The sequence below is a fragment of the Peromyscus eremicus genome, chromosome 2 (assembly GCF_949786415.1).
Source record: "Peromyscus eremicus chromosome 2, PerEre_H2_v1, whole genome shotgun sequence".
Lineage (NCBI taxonomy): Eukaryota > Metazoa > Chordata > Mammalia > Rodentia > Cricetidae > Peromyscus > Peromyscus eremicus.
The window spans coordinates 63,123,876-63,140,551 of NC_081417.1; the positions used below are offsets into that span (position 1 = coordinate 63,123,876).

The 16,676-nt window shown below is 40.5% G+C and overlaps 1 protein-coding gene across 1 annotated transcript in view; it reads left to right on the top strand.

Moving 5' to 3' along the window:
• Window positions 1–649: 649 nt before the first annotated feature.
• The window catches only part of Unc13b (unc-13 homolog B), a 162,709-nt gene continuing 146,682 nt past the window's right edge, over window positions 650–16,676 (top strand). Inside the window, exons 1-4 of the mRNA XM_059254195.1 lie at window positions 650–745; window positions 6,152–6,269; window positions 7,489–7,612; window positions 14,142–14,215. Of these exons, the coding sequence (XP_059110178.1) occupies window positions 741–745; window positions 6,152–6,269; window positions 7,489–7,612; window positions 14,142–14,215 (321 nt within the window). The 5' untranslated portion in view covers window positions 650–740. The remainder of the gene's footprint in view (window positions 746–6,151; window positions 6,270–7,488; window positions 7,613–14,141; window positions 14,216–16,676) is intronic.

The following is a 16,676-nucleotide window of genomic DNA, read 5'->3' on the forward strand; positions in this document are numbered from 1 at the left end:
TCTTTCATGACGTTTTCCACTTCAATATGTGTCCCTCATCAAGGGCTCTGGAGCTCTTACCTGTTTCTGTATTTTGTGATTACATACATTTTTGTTGTTGGATTCCCTCCCTTCCCAGATTATCATATAATCAGGCTGGCCTTGAACTTGCTATGTAGCTGAGGCTGTCTTAAACTCCTGATTCACCTCTGCATCCTCTTGGTCCTGGGATTATGGATGTTCACCACTTTATCTGCCCACCAAATATATGTCTTAAAATTTGAAGTAGGTTATATACTTGAAATTAAGTGTATAGTTTTATTAGTTTTTGTAGTTCTGCTGTGCCTTGAGTTGTACAACACACAACTTCAGTTTTAATTGCACATTTAATACTTTAATTTGATAATACTCAATTCTGTCCCTCTTTTAAAAATTTTATGTGTATGGATATTTTGCCTGTGTCTGTGCACCACATGTGTGCCTGATGTGTATGGAAGTAAGAAGAGGGTGTCAGATCCCTTGGAACCCTTCCTTTTGAAGAGTGTGATAATGCTCTTGAATATTGAGTTATCTCTCCAGCCTTTGATATCACTTAATTTAAGGGCTTTGTGAAATTGGGTAGTACTCTGAATACTATTAACATCTCTGTTTTGCAATTTTTCAAAGATAAATTTAACACATACGTGACCCTGAAAGTCCAGAATGTGAAGAGCACAACTGTAGCAGTTCGTGGTGATCAGCCTTCCTGGGAGCAAGATTTCATGTTGTAAGTACTATGCCTAAGTGTTTGTCTGTACATTCCATAAGTCAGTGATATCAGATGAAACAGTTAATGAGTCTGTGTGTGCCAATAGTGCTATGTTTTGTTTTTTTTTTTAATTTGTAGTGTTGCAGAAGCAAGTGAGGCTTGTGGTAGTAGGAGTAGGTGAGATACATTGCAGTTTGTTTTCTCTCATTGATTTGTAATTTATTCTTGGAGATGAATGATGAATATGAGTAACTTAGTGAGTTGTGAATACTGCCTGCTCAGATTTTCTTACTGGTCACAATTCAGATGCTGTACAGTACACTAGTGTAATGTCAAATGTCACTTGGGTTTTAGTTCTCAGAGGTGCTTTAAGGCAATGAAGTCTGTGTGTTCAAACTGTGTGTGTACCTCGATCATTTCTTTTTATTTCCCTTTTTCTTTTGGTTTTTCGAGACAGGGTTTCTCTATATAACAGCTCTGGCTGTCCTGGAACTCATTCTGTAGACCAGGCTGGCCTTGAACTCACAGAGATCTGCCTGCTTCTGCCTCCTGAGTGCTGGAATTAAAGGTGTGTGCCACCACCGCCCAGCTTCTAAATCATTTCTTTAGAGCACTTCTCAGATCTCTTCCTCTTTTGACATATTTTACCTTGAAAATTTTTTAATTTGACTATAGGTATATAGGTATATAAAATAGGCATATAGATTAAACATTTACAATAATGAATAAATTTAACTTTTTAGGGCTGGGAATATGGCTCAGTTGGTAAAGTACTTGCTTGGCATGTTGGAGAGCATGGTTCCATTCCCTAGCACTCCATCTCCCCGCAAGAAAGTTTACTCACGCCCCCCCCCCCCCCCCCCCCCCCCCCCCCGAGCTGAGGATCGAACCCAGGGCCTTGCACTTGCTAGGCAGGCACTCTACCACTGAGCTAAATCCCCAACCCCAAAAGTTTACTTTTTTAAAAAATTCTTTGTAGTTAAAGATGAAGGCAGGCTGTATACAAATGAGATGGATGTGCCTGTTTACTTTATATGAAACTCTTCATAAGAAAATCCTCAAGATAAAACATCTTCGCTTGATACAGTGCAAAGCTAAACCTTTCATGTTTCTATACCAAGGGATGACATAATTAAACCGCTATGATTCTGTAAGAGAGAAAATCTTTGTATGTATAATATAATAAAGGAGTACAATTCATAGCAAACAGTAGTCCTGAATGTGAGGCCAGATGTTTAAGGCCACATCCTTTGGCATTGTGTGGTACAGTGGCGTGCACGGTACAAAGCTGCAGTGAAATCAAGTGGTGCATCACAGGCCAGCACTGCTGGAACCATGTCGGATTCATTGCATTGCACTTTGGATTTCGAGTTAGTCTTTGGGACCTTTTTACTGTTTCCACATTTTCTGTGACCTCTGAGTTCACTTATGTGGCCACCATGTGGTGTGGCAGCCCAGGGTCTAAGCAGACACAGGCCTTTAGAAGATTAAGATTCTCTCCTATAATTCTTCTGTTTTAATGAGCAAGGTGATAAGCCTCGTGTATTCCCTCTGAGGGTGGTATTGACAAGGATATGATTACCTGTTTCCCTTTTTACACAAGTAATGCGCATAGTCAACTATTATAGCTTATATAAGCCTCTTCCCTTAGTGGTTGTACCATACATAGTATGGTATGTCAGTCTAGCCTTCCTGTTCTCTCTTGACTTGAGTCCTGTAACAATCCCTCCATTAGTACTCTTCCCACTGTGTGAAAAATTCAGATCTTCTGCAGTCTCCCTCAGTATAGCTAGCTATATTTGTGTGTGTTTATTTTCCAATTGCCTAGAGCATTTTCTTTCAACCTTTCTGTGATTTGTGTGAATTTTCGTCTGTTTCCTGTATTGAGACCTTGTGTGAATTTTGCTTTTTTTTTCACTTTTACACACAGGCTTTGTTAGCTATTTTCTTTCTTTCTCTCATCCCTCATCCCTTATCCCTTCTACTCTGTCCTTTTGTTGCTAGCAGCTCCATTGTTCATCTGCCTTCCTTTTTTTTTTGCCTCTTCCTCTAGCTGGTTTAGATTTTGATATTTCTCACAATATTATTTTATTATATTATTATTTTTTTAATTTAATTTGTGTTTTTGCAACAAGGGCTGATGTAGCCCAGGTTAGCCTTGCATTTACTACATTGCTAAACATGGCCTTGGACTTCTAGTCTTTGTGAGCCCCCATGATGGGCTTCATGTACAGTGTATGTGTGTGTGTGTGTGTGTGTGTGTGTGTGTGTGTGTGTATTTGGAGACATTGTACCTTAGGATTACCTGGAACTCAATACAAGGAGAATGGCTTCTAAGTTGCAGAAATCCTCCTGCCTCAGTCACCAAGTGCTAGAATAACAAGCATGCCTCACCATATCCAGCTCATGTTATTTGTATTTAATATTTCTATGTCTTATTTGCAGCACTAGATTGCTCACTTCATGTAATTATTCATTTTTATTATTATTTGAGGATCAAACCCAGGGCCTTGTGTATGCTAGGTAAGCACTCCATCACTGAGCTATGTGCTCCAGCCCTCAGATTGATTATTGTTTAAAGAGGGCATCTTCACTTACTGGTGTGAGTGTTCCTGGCTCAGAATCTTGTATACACATGTGCCTGTATATCCTTAGTTGAGTTAAGTAACAAGGAAAAGGAATTTCCTCCGGACTCTGGGAATAAGCATAGAGTTCTGACTTCTTGGTTGTATGTTCTGAGCATATATACATGAGAGGAGAGTTTCCTCATAGAAGAGAAATCTGTGAAGAACATTTTCTTCTTTATATGACCGTGTCTAGCTGTTAAAGACTTTGGGCTGCTTCTTTTATCTGGTAGCTTGAAGTGCATTTTAGGAGTTGCATTGGGACTATCATTTATGCATCATCAAGAAATGTTACCTTTTTAGATTCAAATGAAAGACACGTTACATAGATTTACAGATGCTGCATGTATTTTCATTAGGCCGAACAAAAGCTCAGTTTCCCCACTGGGAACAGCCTGAGTTAGTGGCTGGGTAATTACCTAGTCCGTGGCTTTGGACACTTCTCCAGATACTTTGGAAGATTTTTGGAGATGAGAACTGAGTTTGATGTTAAGTGTTTTCCCCCAAAGTACCAATTAATTATATATAAGTGCTTGGAAAATATTAATTGATAAAGTGAATGAGCTCACCAGTATACTCTGTGCTTTAGTGTATTTGTAAAAGAAATACATTTTCTTTGCAACTTAGTTGTCATGATTTCTGTGGCTATAAGTCCACACTCCAAACTTTTTATAGGACAACAGAGAGGCCAAGCTTTCTCTAAAGCACACACTTTACACTTCCTGTGATGAGTAGCTCATGGTTTTCTGGATAGTCTTTCTGTTTTTTATATTGGTAGCAACTGTTTCTCATCTTTCTTGCCTTTCTTTTCAAATCACTTTGTGTTTCAACAAAAGCTTTCTCGAGAATGTTCTGAACACTAACATTGTGTTTTTTGTTCTACCCTAACATTGTGGTTGTGCTTGTGATAGCCCTTCCCTTACAAGCCAGTGTTCTACCATATGTGACGCTGCTTTTATTTATGCTTTTTCACTGCTGGAGATGGAACACAGGGCCTCATACATTAGACAAGCATTCTGTCGCCCAGCACCCCCACTCAAATTCACGTTTTCAGGACCCGTTTCTGCTTCCTGGATACTGTTTCATAAATCTCATGAAGAAGACTTTTCTTCCTGAAAGTTCCCTGTATGCATTCCATAGACTTAAGTTAGAGCTGTGGTAGTGTTAACAGTAAAACATTTAAAGTTGCTGCACAGGGGTAGAAATACAGGCAGACCTGAAAGTAATGCCGGAATGTTGCGGTTTGTCACGGCATGGGTGTGTGAGTTTATGCGGATCCGTGGAAAGAAGACTCAGAGGCATCTTGAGAATGAATCTAGCCGGGCAGTGGTGGCGCATGCCTTTAATCCTAGCAATTAAGGCAGAGCCAGAGGGATCTCTGTGAGTTTGAGGCCAGCCTGGTCTACAGAGCGAGATTCAGGACAGGCACCAAAACAACACAGAGAAACCCTGTCTCAGGAAAAAAAAAAAAAAAACAAAAAAAAACACCAAAAAAAAAAAAAAAATGAATCTAGCCTTTCATGGCTGCAGGGGGGTCCAGCCTCGAAGGACTGAAGCACCTTCCCTTTGCCCAGGACATTTTAATTTTCTCTCTATTTACAGTTTAGCCAGTTATTTTCTGTATCTTCAAAGCAACTTGAAAGGAGCTCCCAAAGATAAAACGCCAAGTGCAAATTCCTTGATTTCTCAGGTACCACGGTTTTCCGGGTTTCCTGAACTAAGTTTTGCATGGGCCTTTGATCCTTGGGAGACTCTCAGACAAGATTCACATAGGGCAATAAGAAAACAAAAGGTATAAGAGAAACAAAAGATGTCGGTTAAACGAGGGATGGATTAGGGCTAGGTGCTACTCTCTGGAGCCAGGCCAGGACTGCAGCCACACTGGAATCACTTGACCTCATGTTTATGTGCTGCTGCATTGGCCTGACCATGATTGTATCTCCAGAGGGCAGAGGATGTGCAGAGCTCCTTCTTTTCCTCTCTCCTTGAGTACCTTTGCCCTACGCCATTCTCTCCCTTCCTTCCTTGTTTATTTTTTTTATTTTTCATTTTTTTTTTGGTTGTTTCTGAGACAGGATTTCTCTGTGTGTAGCCTTGGCTGTCCTGGAACTCACTCTATAGACCAATCTGTCCTCAAACTCACAGAGATCCTCCTGCTATTGCCTCTGAGTGCTGGGATTAAAGGTGTGTGCCACCACCACCCGGCCCCTTCCTTCTCTCTTATCTCCTTCTCTTCTTTCCTTTTCCTATTTTGCTGAGGTATATCACTGTATAAAACTAGACCTATTACATATATACAGCATGGGGAGATTGAACATACATACGTACTTAAGTTTACAATAACTTTGTGTAATAGTAGGTACTATGTTGTATAGCAGGTTTCTAGAACTTAACTTGAGTCATGCATTTTTGGAAACCCTGTCTTAAACAATAGCAATAAAATATAAAAACAAATTCATTTTCTCCTTTCCTCTCTTCCCCTTCTTTATCTGCCCCCCAATCCCTTCTAGAGTCTATGTAGCACTGGCTGGCTTTGAACTTGTAGTTCTCTGGTCTCGGCCTCCTGAGTTCTGGAATTATGGGCATATACCACTGTGTCCAGCCATAACAGTATTATTCTATGGATACCTGTTAGAGGTTTCTAGAAACCTAAAGTGTGCTTGCAACATTCAAGGATACTTACATTTTCCCTAAAATAGGATAGTAGTTAAAAAGTCTTCAAGGATAGCAAAACAGGGAATAATAGTATTTTCTTTCATGTTATCTGGTGCTCCTCAAATGTCTTTCTTTTTCCCATCAGTGAGATCAGTCGTCTGGACCTGGGCCTAAGTGTGGAGGTGTGGAACAAAGGACTGATATGGGACACAATGGTGGGGACCGTGTGGATTGCACTGAGGTCTATTCGTCAGTCAGATGAGGTGAGTTAGTGCATTACCTGTGCAGTAGGGCTGCAGCCTTTGCCTTCCTTCACCTTAGCTTCACTTCAGCTGGTATTTATCTACGCATACCTGTTCCTTTTCTAATTAGAGTGCGTATGCTCTCCCCATTGCTAACCTCACCAGAGGGCTAGGGAACTGTCTTTAAGCTGCTCTTCCCTATGTCCTGTGACCGGTCTTGGAGATGCCTGAGCACCTCTTAATCCTATCAGATAGATAGTCTTGTCTGAGTAACGTGTGTGTGGTCTCAAATCCTCATCGTAGACACTGTCCTGGGAAGAATGCCATTAAACCTCCTTAGCCAACTGGCTGGATACTATTTTTGTTTTTTTTCTCTTTAAGCTACTCCCCAGAAGGTTTCCAACTTCTGTGTGTAATACTATAGGAATTTAAGGAATTACCAGATGTGGTGGTAGGTATTTATATTGTTTTTATTTATTTTCAGGTTAAACTCTTAGTCCACTTTCCCAGATATGACTTAGATATCACTGTAAATACAAACTGTATAGAGTTTGTACTTACACAGAAGCTACTCTATTCCTGTTAGCTTGACTATGCACTACAGACTTTTGCTGGAAGTAGGGAAGTTAAAGGCATTGACTTCATTGTCTATATTTCTTTGAGTTCTGGCTAAGTCTCCACTCCTCTAGGCAGAGGAGTAGCTCATTTTCATAGCAGCTCTATTCAAGTCTACCAGTGACAATTACCCAGTGACACAGTCATTAAGAATCACAAGACTGAGCCGGGTGGTGGTGGTGCGTACCTTTAATCCCAGCACTCAGGAGGCAGAACCAGGTGGATCTCTGTGAGTTCGAGGTCAGTCTGGTCTACAGAGCGAGATCCAGGACAGGCACCAAAACTACACAGAGAAACCCTGTCTTGAAAAAGCCTTTAAAAAAAAAAAATCACAAGACTGAGTATCTGTTCATATGGATGGTTACTTTTAAAGTTTGGTACTCTGGAAAGTCCGTCCTCACCAGGACTTCATAGCTGAACACAGTGAAAGCTGACCCCCGGAGTCTCCATCTCAGCAAAGAGGAGAACAGAACCACAAAACGAGTGTTAATAATGTTTTTTCCCCATTATCAGGATGTCAGTGGTCCTCTGAAGCTCTTGAAGAAGGGAGTTCAGAGGAAAACACCTGGCCCTTGAACCACAAAGGGAGCCAAGAAAGTTTAATCTTCAGACCTTTGTTTCCTAGGAAGGACCTGGGGAGTGGTCTACACTGGAGGCAGAGACATTAATGAAAGATGATGAGATCTGTGGAACTAAAAACCCAACTCCTCATAAAATTTTGCTTGATACAAGATTTGAATTGCCTTTTGGTGAGTCTGTTTTGATGAGATTTTAAAAATGATTTAATCCTTTTTACAATATTGTTTGAGATTGTCTGATAGTTGTTTTGTCGATGTCTATTATTGTCTTCTTTGCTATTTTCTCTGGAGGCATACGTATTCATCCACTCTTTGCCCTATGACATTTAACCCAAGATGAAGTATGTTGGTCTTCATTAAAGATTGCACATTATATGGGCTTGGTGGCTCATGCCTAAAAACCCAGCACTCTGTAAGTGGAGTCAGGAGGCTCCTCAGAAATACAAGGCCAGGGCGGCTAGAGAGATGGTTAAGCAGTTAAGAGCACTGACTGCTTGCTCTTCTAGAGGTCCTGAGTTCAATTCCCAGCAACTACAGGGTAGCTCACAACCATCTGTAGTAAGATCTGATGCCTTCTTCCTGACATAAACGTATACAATGCAGATAGAGCACCATTATAAAATAAATAAATAAAACATAAAAAAAATAAGGCCAGCCTAGTCTACACAGCAAGTCCTGGATAGGGCCACAAGTGAGATCCTACCAACAAATGAGAAAACACTAACATGGTGAAAAGGTGGAACACAAGCCTTAATCCCAGAAGAGGCAGGCAGATCTTTGCCAGTTGGAGGCCAGCCTGATCTATGATCTAGAGAGTGAGTCTCAGGACAGCCAAATCTACACAGTGAAACTCTGTCTTGAAAAACAAACAAACACAGAAGAAAACACTAAACACTAAAAAAGTCTACTCTTCAAGGTGTTATAGTTTTCTGTTACTGTTTACTAAATGACATGAGATTTCTAATTTTTAGATTTATTCTTTTAAAAACAACATTATCTTGAAGTGGATATACACTCTACAAGTTGTTAATTTAAGACTGAAGAGCACTACAGATAGAATGTACTTAACTAATTTTTAGTTCTTGGTTTTGTGAGCCCACTCTAAGTTCTAGGCTAACCTTGAATTCAGAGCGATCTTCCTGCCTCAGCCTCCCAGTGGTGTGTATCTCCATGGTGAAAGTTAGTGTCTGTCATGCTGACTGGAACATTCACTTTAAGTGTAATTTATTCAGTAATCCTTTATTAGTTCGCATAGAGGGTTTTTTTTTCTTGTCATTTTTTTTTTTTTTTTTGCTGTCATATATTACTGTAACTAACAATGTTGTGTATTTGTGATCCTTATGAGTCTAGGATAAATGCCTTAAAGTAGAATTGCAGGTTCAAAGGCTTAGACATTATTATTTTTCATAGCTATTGCAGAGTTATTTGGTAGAAAGGTTGTATAGTTTATACTCTCATTGTCTGAGGATTCTTACCTCTGTACATCTTTGCCAATATTTTGTATTTCCCAATTTTTGACCTTTGTTATTGGTTTAAGTCAGGGTGTCCAACTTCACCATTATTACTTAACATTGCCATCTGCAGATGATTTGGGCTGCATTCATAGCTGTCCAGGGACATAAGCTACAGCTTGGTTGTGACTAGAAATGTTACTTGAATTATTTTAGTATTCTTTAAATATTTATCATTTTCATTAATGGTGTCCACATTACTATTATTGTGGCTCTTCATAATTTCATGTTCATAAAGGTCATTTTAGGGTCTTCATTTTGTGCTTCAGCATGTTGCAGTTCTTAATGCCTACTGTAGTAGGGTTGCTGGACTCTAGTGGAGACATATTGTCCTGACTGTTATTGGTTGTGTTTTTACACTGATGTCTGGCATCTGGGTTTGGGATGATTGTAAATCTGGGTGTTGATATTTGGTTTTGTCTTTGTTGGGTGGGTATTTTATTCCTTGGTTTCTGTTGCCCTCTCTGCTTCTTAGGAAACTGAGGTGGTAGGGAATTCTTCTCGGATGGGTATAGCTGTAGCACAAATCCTAAGTCATCTTATTAATAAAAACCCAGAGTCAGATATCAGGGTGAAATCTGAAAGATCAGAGAAGCAGATAGAACCAGCCACTAGTTCTTACCTTTATGAAATCCTAAGCTGAAAGGGAGTTGAGCTCCTGTTTCCTCCTGCCTTATATTCCTTTCTCTACCTAGCCATATCACTTCCTGTCTCCACTTCCCTAATGCTGGGATTAAAGGCGTGAGATCCCAAGTGCAGGGATAAGGTGTATGCCACCACTCTGGCCTCTATGGCTAACTAGTGGCTAGCTCCACACTCTGATCTTCAGGCAAGCTTTATTTGTTAGATCACAAACAAAATGTCACCACATTTCCCCTTTTTTTTGTCTAAAATAAAAAAAGGTTATAACTAATATAAGAAAAACTATATTCAATATGTACGATAACTATATACAATATACACAGGCAATAAATACATCAACAATGTCTAGTCCATTTGCATTTGACAAATTTATAGAAAATACTCTATTAACTATCCTGTCTTGGTGAGTCCAAAGTCTTGTACCTAAAACACTTTCTATTCTAACTTGCATTACCAAAACTCTCTTTTAATCTCTCTCAACCCTATACACTTTACACTGCTTTAGTGAATTTCTTTTCTGAATCTGGTAATAAGGAAAACTATAACTATAAAGTCTTCAACTCCATCAGAGACCCAAGAAGGAAATATTACCTGAATAAGCAGAAAGTGCAAGCAAGTGACTTCCAAAAAATGTGAGAAATGCCTGGACAGTCACCCAAGGTTTCTCTGCAACGTTGGGGCATCCATCTTCAGCCTACAGGCCTAGCATATCTGACAGACTTTTCTGTGAAGCAGGATTTTCTGAAGGGCATTCCTACCTTGTCTTTGGTAAGGTTTGGCAGTCCTTTCTTTTGTGTCCTGCTTATTCCATTTGGACAGCATACTGTCAGCAGTCGAGGCAAGGGCATTTTCTTGCCCAGTGGCTAACTTGCCACAAAGAAAGTAAACTCCATATGGAGTTTCTTGGATGCCCATCATCTTCTCTGAAGTAGATTGGTGCTGCCAACAGCAGACATGTCTCATTGTCATAAAAAAAGAACCTATGTTATTAAAACATCTTAAATGCCATATTCTGTAAATCTCTGAAGTGTTTGAAGCTGACCTGTCTATCTAAAATATATCTCTGTTTGACCTTAATAATATACCTAATATTACAAGTTCAGTTATAATAGGTAACTAATTACTAACCTGTGTTTCCTTATTATCCTAAATAGTTTGTAATAATAACAACTTTCAAGGATTAGAAAATTGCATTACATTGTTAAATGACATGTATAGGTACAATACCTTGAACAAGATTAGTTCAAGTACAGTATTTTCTAAAAAAATAGTCTGTCTCAACTTTGTATCAATATACAAAGATTCACATCAATGTAAAATATTTAAAACAAGTAGTTGCTTTTTAAAAGTAGATTCAATTATCTGCCCTTTATCCTATCTCTATATCCCCCTTTTTTCTTTTCAGAGTAGATTCAATAATCTACCCTTTATCCTGTCATTTCTATAGCCTCCTTTTTTCTTTTCAAAACAAGAACCCTGAATCTAAACTTCTTTGTTCAGCTTTTTTTCTGATCTTTACCATTAACAACTTGTAACCAACCCCCTATAAAACAATGATATATAGCCACTGGAGAGTCCAGATAAAATGTGTTTTTAGGACCGGGTGGTGGTGCAAGGAGGCAGAGGCAGGTGGATCTCTGAGTTTGAGGCTAGAGGTCTACAGAATGAGTTCCAGGACTACACACAGAGAAACCCTGTCTTGATAAACAAACAAACAAACAAACAAAAAAGGTGTTTCTAGGTATTGGAATCTGACACTTAGGAATGGTGTGGGCTGGGGCCAGGGGGTGGGGCTGGGGGTCCACAGGAAGGAAGAAAGCAAGGTGTTCCACCAGGAATGAGTGCAGAGGGTGTGAAGAGACCACAGCAGATAGTCTACAGAGCTGGGGATGAGACTGGGGATTGAATATGGAGGAGAGGAGGGAGAGTGAAGGTCTGAAGCTCTCCTACCTGCCTTGCTGGCCTACCTGCTTCTCTGGCAGGCTTGGCCAGTAGGTTCTCAGGGAATGCCTGCTGCTGTTGGGGGCTGGAATAATGGGAGAGATGAGTGGGGGGAAGGAAGGTTGGAGGAAAAGATCTATGTGATCCCCTGGAGAAAGGGGCAGGGAGGGAGGGAATGCTTCAGCTAGTGGTCTGCTATAGAGCTGGGGGTGGGACTAGGGAACTGACTTGGAGGAAAGGAGGGTGAGGTGAAGATTTGCAGTTAGTCTACCTACTTCCTTGGCTAGAGTGGCCTGTGGGTTCCCAGGGAATGTCTGCTGGTGTTGGAGGACTGGCATAATGGGATGGGCTGAAGGAGTATACTTACATATTGATAAAATGTATAGTTTTACAAGTGTGTGTGTGTGTTTGTGTGTGTGTGTGTGTGAAACATTGTTATTTGTGGTATCAATCTGTTGTACACCAAGTATTGTACATAATTGTATTTGCTATGCCTTTTTACAGCATAGCAGGTTTACTTATAGAACTTTCCCTATTGTATTACGTGAGGTGAAATGCATTTTGTAACTCCATAGTAATCTTAGGAGCCCAACATCATGCATGCAGCCTGCTTTTCTTTCTTTTTCTGGTTTTTGAGATAGGATCTTACCATGTACCCCAAGATGACTGAGAATTATCTTCCTACCTCTGCCTCCAAGGACTGGAATTGCAGATGCATGCTACCATGCCTAGCTTTGCAGTTTGCAGGGTTTTTGTTTTTGTTTTTTCTTCCCTGAGTCAGGATTTCTTTGTGTAGCCCTGGCTGTCCTAGAACTCACTCTGTAGACCAGGCTGGCCTCGAACTCACAGAGATCCACCTGCCTCTGCCTCCCAAGTGCTGGGATTGAAGGTGTGTGCCATCACTATGGCCTGGCTTGCAGTTTGTTCTTGACTGATGTGTTATGTGGCACATAACGGTGTAATACTTTAAAAAGTTGACCAGTGAAAATTAAGTTTCTACATCCTTGTAGGCTATGTAAGAGTATACTCCTTCAGTCAGCTGTATTAATACTTCCTTATGTATATTTCCAGTGCTGCCTTCTCAGTCTATAAGCATATATATGTCCTATCCAACTCTTTTTTTTTTTTTTTTTTTTGGTTTTTCAAGACAGGGTTTCTCTGTGTAGCTTTGCGCCTTTCCTGGAAATCGCTTTGGAGACCAGGCTGGCCTCGAACTCACAGAGATTCGCCTGCCTCTGCCTCCCGAGTGCTGGGATTAAAGGCGTGAGCCACCACCGCCCGGCCCTATCCAACTCTTTTATTTTTAATTTTAATAGTTTTTTTGAGACATGTCTGGCTAATGTAGCTCAGATTGGTTCAGAACTTAACAGTGTAGCACAAATTGGCCTCAGCTTGTAAGTGTTCTAGGTATTGGTGTTATAGGTGTGTGCTGTAATCTTGGCCTCACACTCTTAAAACACAAACTGTAAGTCTTGAAGCTTTGTTTTGTGTTTTGAGACAGAGCCTCTTTCGTAGTCAGGCTGGCTTTGAACTTACTATGTATTTCCAGCTGGCTTCAAACTTGGTATGATTCTCCTGTCTCAGCCTTCTGGCCCTTCCCTATCCCTTGTTTGCCAGCTTGGAATTCTTTCCTTTTAAAGGATGAATAATGTTCCATTGTGTATAGCTAAGTAATTTTGTTTATTTTTCATCTGTTTATGGACACTTAAGTTACTTTAACTCTTAGCCAGTGTGAATAAATGATGTTCTCAGCTTTGATGTACAAATATTCCTTTGAGATTCCTTTAGTCCTTTTGACTATATTTCTACATGGCAATTATACATATGTGTATATATGTGTGTATATATTTTTGTTTGTTTGAGACAAGATTTTCACTATGTTGACCTGGAACTCCATATATAGTCCAGACTGGCCTTGAACTTGTTTTTTTTTTTTTTTTTTTTTTTTGGTTTTTCGAGACAGGGTTTCTTTGTGTAGCTTTGCGCCTTTCCTGGGACTCACTTGGTAGCCCAGGCTGGCCTCGAACTCACAGAGATCCGCCTGGCTCTGCCTCCCGAGTGCTGGGATTAAAGGCGTGCGCCACCACCGCCCGGCGGCCTTGAACTTGTAATCTTATCTCCTTAGCTTCCTGAATATTGGAATTACATGTACAGACCACTATGCTTGGCTATATTTTTAATTTTTTGAAGGCAAAATATAAGTTTTAAGCATCTTTATATCCCAAGATATAGCTTTTCTTCTAATCTTTTGGAGTATTTTGGTCTTGCTGAGTAAAAGGTAGCATGGTTACATAAACCGTAATTTTGGCATTATACCAACATCATTTTGAATCATGGTTTATCTGTGGAGGAACTCAATCATAGATAGAATATATATCCTCTCAGAGCTTTAGTTTCATCGTCTTCAAAAATAGAATCAGGAATAGTAGTTTATTATATTGTCTTTACAAAATAGAGTCAGTAATGTTTATGACATCAATTGAGTCACTGTTAAAATTCATCTGTCACTACCACATTTCTAATTATATTCATTTTTCTAAATCAAGTATTATTTGCTGATGACTGACCTATTACCAGCTAATATCATTTGTTCTTTTTTATCTTAGACATCCCAGAGGAGGAAGCCAGATACTGGACCTACAAATTGGAGCAAATCAATGCCTTGGCAGATGATAATGAGGTAGGAACTACTTTTTTTTGCAATAATGAGAGATAGGAGGATAACCCATTATAATCCATTATAGGTTTTCCAGGGAGGGTGCCAAGAACACATTGTCTGAGGCATTAAAATTGTGGTAAGAGAATCTAAATCTAATGTTTAGACTGTTGTTTTGCTTGGCCCTGCTGTCATGACTTATCTCCAGCTGTGTGTGTAAAGAGATGCCCCTCAACTGAAGAATGGATAAAGAAAATGTGGTACATATACACAGTACTAGTATATAGTACTAGGAGTACTACTCAGCAGAAAAAAACAATGACATCATGAGGTTTGCAGGCAAATGGATGGAACTAGAAAATATCATCCTGAGTGAGGTAACCCAGACTCAGAAGGACAGACATGGTATGTACCCATTCATAAGTGGATACTAGATGTAAAGAAAAGGATAACCAGACTGCAACCCACAGCTCCAGGGAGGCTAGCTAGTAAGGAGGACCTTAGGAAGGACGCATGGATTGCCCAGCCATGGAGAAATGAATGAGATCTACATGAGCAAACTGGGGGTGAGGGGGTTTAATGGAGGGCAAGGGACGGGGGATGAGAGCTTAGGGGAGCGGGAGGTTTGAACTGGAATGGGAACAGAGTGGGAGAGCAAGGAAAGAGATACCATGATAAATGAAGACACCATGGGAATAGGGAGAAGCAAAGTGCTAGGGAGGTCCCCAGGAATCTACAAGGATGACTCCACCACTACTGGCCATAGTCAAGAAGGGTGTCTGAGCTGGCCTACTCTGGTAATTGGAGGGCTGAAAACCCTAACTGTCATCATAGAACCCTCATCCAGTGACTGATGGAAGCAGATGCAGAGATCCATGGCCAGGTCCCAGGCAGAGCTCCAGGAGTCCAGTCGATGAGAGAGAGGAGGGATGTTATGAGCAAGAGATATCGAGACCATGATTGGAAAAAGTACAGAGACAACTAGCCAAACTAATGGAAACACATGAACTGTGGATCAATAGCTAAGAAGCCCCCATGGTATTGGACTAGGTCCTCTGGATAAGTGAGATAGTTGTTTAGCTTGAACTGTTTAGTGGACCCCCAGGCAATGGGATTGGGACCTGTCCCTAGTGCATCAGCCGGCTTTCTGGAGCCTAGTGTGAGCCTATGGTGAGATACTTTGCACAGCCTTGGTGCAGGGAGGAGGGGCTTCAACCTGCCTCAACAGAATGTACCAGGCTCTGCTGACTCCCCATGGGAGACCTTGCTTTGGAGGAGGTGAGAATGGGGGGTGGGTTGGCAGGGAGGGCTCTGGGGCAGGAGGAGGGAGAACAGGGGAATATGTGGTTGGTATGTAAAATGAATAGAAAATCTCTTAAAAAAAAAGATAACAAACAAAAGGAACAAATTGTTACAACATTTGAGTGCTATTTTATATATACTATTTTAGGAGAAATGTGTAAGAAGCAACCTATGAGGAAAATCTGAAGTTCAGGGTCAAACCAGGTGAGGAGCTAAGGTCTAGAGTCTGGATTCATCAACATTAGTAGCAGTTGAAGTCACAGCAAAGGAAAACCTTACTCAGGAGGGTGCATAGAGAAAGTCGGAAGAATAAGGACATAACTTTGGGACACATGAGTGATAGAATTCTGGGAAATAAAAGAAATTGGGAAAGCACTGCCTAAAAGAAAGTAGAAAGGTCCATGGAACAAAGGGGAAAGCAAAGATCTGAGGTACAAATACTTGATAATATTACATGGTTGAAGAAAATGAGTCTGAAATGCAGCCTTGGACTTCATGTTTACAGTTACTTAAGGTTAGAACTTCAGTTTTGTATAGTTTTGGAGGAAATAATTCAACCCACTGTGAATTAATTTATTGAAAGATGAAATGGAATTTGGGATATGTGAGACTATTCTTTTCAGGATTTTTGATTACTGTTTGAAGAGAGGGTCTTACCAAGTTGCCCATGCTGACCTGGAACTCTCCATCCTCCTGCCTCAGCTTCCCAAGCCCTGAGATTGCTGGCATGTACCACTGTCCTCAGCTTTTCATTACACTTCTGTTACTATGCTGCATAAGTGCTTCGGATGTTCAGGTCTGCACCCTAACTTTCCTTCTTTATGGAAGTGTCAGTCTTTGTTCTCATCAAGCCTGGCTGTGGACTAGTTTATATAGCCTTTCAGCCTTCTGCCACCTTTGCTTTCCTGGTAAGGGTGTACCCTGCACGTTTTACTTAATAGGCTTCACTTTCTGTCACTATGCAGAATCAGTCAAAGGGACTAAATGGTAAAAATGACAATATTGCAAAATTTTACAAGTTATAGTAATAATGGTCCTTGGTCTGTAGTTTCCAGGTTCCTCTGAGATTTTTCTTTTTTTGTGACAGAATCTGTTTGTATTGACCAGAAAGGCATTGAGCTCATCACATAGCCCCCCAGGCGGCCTTGATTTCACAGTGGACCTCCTGCCTCAGCCTCTTGGT